At 40.2% G+C, this 7153-nt stretch overlaps 1 protein-coding gene across 1 annotated transcript; it reads right to left on the bottom strand.

Annotated features, from left to right (window-relative positions):
- Positions 1–1785: 1785 nt before the first annotated feature.
- LOC116547250 (alpha-globin transcription factor CP2) lies at positions 1786–6659 on the bottom strand. The gene is made up of 4 exons (XM_032273259.1): positions 6428–6659; positions 4493–4645; positions 2588–2698; positions 1786–1882 (listed from the first exon to the last, which is right to left on the bottom strand). Exons 1-4 carry the CDS (start codon positions 6524–6526, stop codon positions 1790–1792), a joined length of 456 nt encoding a protein of 151 aa, XP_032129150.1. The 5' UTR covers positions 6527–6659; the 3' UTR covers positions 1786–1789.
- Positions 6660–7153: the final 494 nt, after the last annotated feature.

Genomic DNA, 7153 nt, shown 5'->3' with positions numbered 1-7153 from the left:
CTCCCAAAGTGCTGGGATTACAGGCTTGAGCCACCGCGCCCGGCCCAGTTTTTCTTTATACGTTTGTTGTCTATGAATTGTCCCTCTTCCCTAATGCCTACCTTTTTTTTTTTGAGACGGAGTCTTGCCCTGTCACCAGGCTGGAGTGCAATGGAGTGATCTCAGCTCATTGCAAGCTCCGCTTTCGGGTGTTCAAGTAATTTTCCTGCCTCAGCCTTCCAAGTAACTGGGACTACAGGTGCGAAACACCATGCCCAGCTAATTTTTTTTTAAATTTTAGTAGAGACAAGGTTTCACCATGTTGGCCAAGATGGTCTCTATCTCTTGACCTTGTGATCCACCCTCCTTGGCCTCCCAAAGTGCTGGGATTACAAGCGTGAGCCACTGTGCCCAGCCATGCCTACTTTTATGGAATAAAAAGTTTTTTTTTTTTTTTTTTTTCCGAGACGGAGTTTCGCTCTTGTTACCCAGGCTGGAGTGCAATGGCGCGAACTTGACTCACCGCAACCTCTGCCTCCTGGGTTCAGGCAATTCTCCTGCCTCAGCCTCCTGAGTAGCTGGGATTACAGGCACGCACCACCATGCCCAGCTAATTTTTTTTTTGTATTTTTAGTAGAGACGGGGTTTCACCATGTTGACCAGGATGGTCTCGATCTCTTGACCTCGTGATCCACCCGCCTCGGCCTCCCAAAGTGCTGGGATTACAGGCTTGAGCCACCGCGCCCGGCCCGGAATAAAAAGTTTAATCTAGTATGAAGTACATAACAAAGAGAAGAGAAAAAGTTTTAAACACAACTCTTAAACCCTATATAATATTCAGAATTACCTATAAGTAGCATGTATCATCCATGTGGATGTTAAGATATTTTTTTCTTTCAAAAAAAAGATCTTTTTCCTATTTTAGCCTTAGCTGCAAAATTCAAATTTGGTATTCAAACTTAGTAACTAACTTTTCTTAGGGCCCTAGTTATATGTATTCCTTCTACAACTAATACCTACTTTCATTCTTGTTACGTTTTGAATATTTAAGCTACCTTAATTAAATCCTTTAAAAAGTAGGTCAGACATAGAGCCTGAATAAATCCCAAAACACAACATTGCAACCAAACAATATGTCCACACATTTGGTGGCCTAACTAGTTCAAGTTTCAACATGGTTATGTGAGATACATGTTAAATGCTTGGACCATAATACAGCTACTTTTTAAAATTGGAGTAGGTGTCTGTACCAAATTCAATTATCTCTTATGGTAAAAGATAATAAGGCAAGATTAAATGTATCCCATAGATAATTCCAAAACTTCATTTTAGCCATCATCTTCAAACTTATTTCCCCAGTTATCAAAGATTCATAATAATTCGGTGTTAGAAGTATTTCTAACAAGTAACAAAACAAATTTTAGTATTTGTACAATTGTTTCCACTTCCCAAAGACCACTCTCTGATGCAGGTATGATCAGGAAGTGAAATAACCACAGATGTACAGTCATAGGGAGAAGCAAAAAACCCAGATCATCAGTTCCTGAACCACTAAAAATTGACCATAAATGCTACTTTCTGGTGGGGGAAAAAAGAAAAGGAGGAGGGAGAGGGGAGAACACAAGGAGAAGAAAGGGCTATATAAAACTCTTTCAGTCTCTTTTGAAGATAATCCAAATCTCAATGAATAAAGAAATCCATCAAAGACAGACCAAATAGATGTGCTTATTGATTTAAAAAGATCTTATTTATGAACAAGTAATGAAAGAATATATATTTTGGACAAATACGCCAATTTTATTTCCCAGACTTACCCTTCCCCAAGAGAAAAACTGCTATGGGAACTGTTGAAACCAGGTGATGGGGAATTATTGACATACGTGATCTCAGGCCATGGAGAACACTAAAAACAAAGGATAAGTTAGATAATAATAAGCACATTTGACCCTATTGCTCCTTGAATAGCACATCTTGATTAGTAAATCTTAATTCCTCAGAGACCCTCATAAGCAATAGAGAACACTGCTTCTCTTTCCGCCATCTTGGAGCCTGTAGAGGCCTTCTGGGAATAGGACTTCTAAAAGGAAATATGTCTAGAAAGCTGTGGTCCTGGGCCATTTTTGCTGGATTTAAGTGGGTTCTCCAGAACCAAAGGCAGCACACAGTTCTTCTTAAAATTGAAAGTGGTTTATTCCCAAGATGAAACTGAATTATATTTGGGCAAGAGATGTGCTTATGTAGACAAAGCAAAGAACACCATAGTGACTCCTGGCAGCAAAGCAAACAAAACCAGAGTAATCTGGGGAAAGATAACTTGGGACACTCAGAAACAGTTGGCATTGTTCATGCCAAATTCTAAAGCAATCTTCCTGCTAAGGCCACTGGACACAGAATCCATGTGATACTGTGTCCCTAAGGATTTAAACTAATGGAAAGTAAATAAAAGTAGATTTGTGCTCTTGTTTTTTTAAAAACAAAAACAATACCAAAACAGAGTGAGAGAGAATATTGCTTAGAAGAAGTAAATTTTGACCAGTTTGGAAGTGATGAATTTTTCTTTTAAGATTAAAAATTATGAACTGAAACTGTCACCAAGAGAAATCGTTACCTCTGTGAGTATGGTCGTCTCATAGGAAGGTTGATATTTCTCCTTTTCATGAGGTGTTCGTTTCTCCATTTTCTCTCTGTCTGTTTTTTGCTTTCTGTCTGCTCCTTTGGGCTGAAATGAGAAATATTTTGTTTTAAACTCAGGTAATCACCTTTTAAGCCAACAATATTACTTCTAAAAACTTAAATATTCACATATGAAACAAAATTGTATGTGCAGGGATGTAAAGGTAAGAAACATCACTTTAAGTTTGAAAATAGGAAATTTACATGTTTGATAGAGTTGAAAAGAATCAGATCTATAGCTACTGACATGGAAAGATGTCTAAAGCACACAGTTCACTAAAAAAAACCAAGTCTCAAAACAATTCAATAGTATCATCCCACTTATGTGTCAAAGAAAATATGTATGTACCTATGTATGCATGTGTATAAAAGCACAGAAGGGAACTAGAAGAGCTGGGCGTGGTGGCTCACTCCGGTAACTATCGCACTTTGGGAGGCCAAGGCAGGCGGATCGCCTGAGGTCAAGAGATTGAGACTAGCATGGCCAAATGGTAAAACCCTGTCTCTACTAAAATTACAAAAAATTAGCTGAGCATGGTGGCACATGCCTGTAGTCCCAGCTACTGGGGAGGCTGCAGCATGAGAATTGCTTGAATTTAGGAGGCAAAGGTTGCAGTGAGCTGAGATTGCGCCACTGCACTCCAACACGGGCAACAGAGCAACAGAGTGAAATTCCATCTCAAAAAAAAAAAAAAAAGAAAAGAAAAGAAGAGGGAACTAGAAGAACACATACAAAATTATGACAGTAGTTTCCTCTGGGAAGAGGTTGCAAGGGGGTTCGGTGTAAGAGTAGTAAAGTGAGAATTTCAGCATTGTTCTGAATACTTCTGTATTATTCAATTTCTTACAATGAGAACAAATTAAAAATTTTTTTTAGATGGAGTCTTGCTGTCACCCAGGCGAGAGTGCAGTGGTGCAATCTTGGCTCACTGCAACCTTCACCTCCCGGGTTCAAGTGATTCTCTTGCCTCAGCCTCCCGAGTATCTGGGATTACAGGTGTGTGCCACCATGCCCAGTTAATTTTTTGTATTTTTAGTAGAGATGGGGTTTTACCGTGTTACCCAGGATGGTCCTGATCTCCTGACCTCATGATGTGCCCACGTTGTCCTCCCAAAGTGCTGGGATTACAGGCGTGAGCCACCGTGCCAGTCCCAAGAACATACTTATCTCTGTGATAAAAATAAATAGGACCCTGGCTGGGGCACAGTGGCTAGTATCTATAATCCCAGCACTTTGGGAGGCTGAGGCAGGCAGATCACTTAAGCCTGGGAGTTCAAGACCAGCCTGGGCAACATGGCAACACCCCCCCCTCTACAAAAAATACAAAAACTAGCCTGGTGTGGTGGCACATGCCTATAATCCCACTGACTAGGGAAGCTGAGGCAGGAGAATTGATTCAGCCCAGAAGGCTGAGGCTGCAGTGAGTTGTGATTGCACCACTGCACTCCAGCCTGGGTGACAGACTGAGACCCAGTCTCGAAAATAAATAAAGAAGACCAAATAAGAAAAGATCAAGTATGAATGTAACCAAAAATAGACCATTTTTATAAGCTTTACAAGGGCTTGTAACTTCAACAGGCTTTAAGAGCTTTCAATGAGAACCCATGTTCTTGTCTCTAGCCTTCTTTTCCAAATTCCTATTATCCCATGACCATCTCCATGTAAACTTCTTTAGCAGGCATCTTGGTTATTATTTCAATGACTCTAGCTTAAACGTTTTTTCATTTTTTGTTTTCAAAAAAAAAAAAAAGACAATTTGACTTTCTGACTTTGTAGCTAATGTTAACATAGAATGATAAGGTAAAAGAATCCAAGGGCTAGCACATTGCGCAGGAATACCTTGAAAACTTTGATCTGGCAGCTGGCCGAGTGTAAGTGCTCAGTATATTCCCCGTTTTCATTCTCCTTGAAGGTATCAATTTGCACTCGGAATGGCACCCCCTTTTCTCCACCATGTTTCCTCATAGTGAACTCTGTGCTAATACAGTGCACCTGAAAAGAATACAACATCAAGGTTTCAGTATGGCTAGCTAGCCAAACCAGGTGGCAGTATTTTTTTTTTTTAAGCAACTATTAACAGCAAAACCTTTACTAGGCATTACGAATAGCTACAAAAAACACTTTTCCTCTTTTTGATCTTGAAAAACTTATAATCTGATAGAGGAAATACAAAAACTTAAATGATTTACAAATGAAAACAAAATAAATGTACAGATCTAATGCTAACAAAAGCTACTGTGAGTAACTAAATTCATTAACTGCTTCAAAGAACGCAGAGTTAGCAAAAGAGAAATGATTTCTGTGAGTTAAAGTTTCCTCAATTTTAAGGAAGATCTTAGAAAGAGGAGTCACTACCCAGTCTGGGAACATAGTAAATATGAATGTTCATAGCAATAGGAGAGAAAGAGGTTTGCTTGGCTACTGCATAAAGTCTAAGATTGATGAATTTTTTTTTTTTTGAGACAAAGTTTAGCTCTTGTCGCCCAAGCTGGAGTGCAATGGTGCAATCTCGGCTCACTGCAACCTCTGCTTCCCAGGTTCAAACGATTCTCCTGCCTCAGCCTCTCAAGTAGCTGGGATTACAGGTGCACACCATCATACCCGGCTAAGTTTGGCATTTTTAGTAGAGACAGGGTTTTGCCATGTTGGCCAGGCTGGTCTTGAACTCCTGACCTCAGGTGATCTGCCCCCCCACCCCTTAGCCTCCCAAAGTCTGGGATTACTGGTGTTAGCCACCAGGCCCCGCCTGATGAATCTTAATAGTAAAACCTTATCTGATTGACTACTCCACAAGATTATAGTTGAAAGTCTTAAAATCATATATATAAAGTGTTTACTTAACACAGTGACTATCTCTCGTGAAGTATTCAATAAACTACTGGTTATTATCATTATTACAAATAAGGATTTTCTTTTTTTTTTTTAATTGCATTTTAGGTTTTGGGGTACATGTGAATAACATACAAGATTGTTGTATAAGTACACACGTAGCAGTGTGATTTGCTGCCTTCCTCCCCCTCACCTATATCTGGCATTTCTCCCCATGCCATCCCCTCCCCCGACAAATAAGGATTTTCAAAGACTCTACCCAAAGAATATATTCAGATATGCAAATCAAATTTTAAGCATAAAGATGCTCAAAATAACATTACAGATAATAGTAAAAAATCAGGCCAATCAAGGCCAGGTGTGGTGGCTCACACCTATAATCCCAGCACTTTGGAAGGTTAAGGTGGGTGGATCACCTGAGGTTAGGAGTTCAAGACCAGCCTGGCCAGCATGGCAAAACCCTACCTCTACCAAAAATACAAAAATTAGTTGGGCATGGTGGCATGTGCCTATAGTCTCAGCTACTGATGAGGGTGAGGCAAGAGAATCACTTGAACCTGGGAGGTGGAGGTTGCAGTGAGCCGAGATTGTGCCACTGAACTCCAGACTGGGCAACAGGGCGAGACCCTGTCTCAAAAAAAAAAAAAAAAAAAAAGCCAATCTAAATGCCAAATAATTGCTAGGTAAATTATGGTACAACCAAGGAATGAAATATTATGCAGCCATTACCAAGCAATTTTGGGAGACACAAATAAATAAATTGGGGTATTAGAAGAGCAATTCAGAAACTCCTCAATGTTCTCAGGCACAGGTTAAGGAGCCTGGGCTTGATAGTCAGGCTAGAACCCTGTAAAGATTTCAAAGTTAACATGTTTTATCCTTTAAGAAATAAACTGGTAGTAAGAGATGCTCTTCAAAACTGGAAACCTATCTGCAATACCTTACCTGAATAAACACAGATGTTCTCTTTGCAGGGTCCCACAGAAACTCCACTGTATTTAGTTGAGTTGGATTAGCCCTAGGATCGATTATACCCACAGACATTGGGATATCTGAGAAACAAAACGGTAATAATTGAACAATTCTGAGGGCTATTCAGTTTTAAATAAGAAAGCACTGATTCTTATATTACTCATCCCTAGCTACTAAGATTTTTGTGTATTACATTCTATATTTCTTTGCTTTTCTTTTTAGATGAAGTCTTGCTCTGTAGCCCAGGCTGGAGTGCAGTGGCACCATCTCGGCTCACTGCAACCGCCTCCGGGTTCAAGCAATTCTCCTGCTTCTGCCTCCCGAGTAGCTGGGATTATAGGCATGTGCCACCAAGCCGGGCTAAATTTTTTGTATTTTTACTAAAGATGGGGTTCGCCATGTTGGCCAGGCTGCTCTCAAACTCCTGACCTCAGGTTATCTGCCCAGCTTGGTGTCCCAAAGTTCTGGGATTATAGGCATGAGCCACCACACCCAGCCCACACCTTAAATTTATTTTTGCCAGTGAAAACGATTTGATTAGAGTAAAACTGACTTAATTACTTTCCTTCTGAGTGCTTTTCTTCCTCTTCAAAAAGTTTTTAACATACGTCAATTAAAGAAATTATTTGGCCGGGCACAGTGGTTCATGCCTTGGAGGCCGAGGCAGGTGAATCATGAGGTCAGGAGTTCAAGACCAGC

Source organism: Sapajus apella, unplaced genomic scaffold (genome assembly GCF_009761245.1).
Source record: "Sapajus apella isolate SASKATOON/1434 unplaced genomic scaffold, GSC_monkey_1.0 scaffold2496, whole genome shotgun sequence".
Taxonomy (NCBI): Eukaryota; Metazoa; Chordata; class Mammalia; order Primates; family Cebidae; genus Sapajus; species Sapajus apella.
The sequence above is the reverse complement of the archived record's forward strand: the minus strand, read 5'-3'. Positions and strand labels throughout refer to the sequence as shown.

Coding starts and splice junctions, on each gene's coding strand:
- LOC116547250 (XM_032273259.1), bottom strand. CDS start 6,526: ATGTCTGTGGGTATAATCGATCCTAGGGCTAATCCAACTCAACTAAAT. Junction 4,646..6,427: donor GAACATCTGTGTTTATTCAG/GTAAGGTATTGC, acceptor TATTCTTTTCAG/GTGCACTGTATTAGCACAGA. Junction 2,699..4,492: donor GCCAGATCAAAGTTTTCAAG/GTATTCCTGCGC, acceptor TTCTCATTTCAG/CCCAAAGGAGCAGACAGAAA.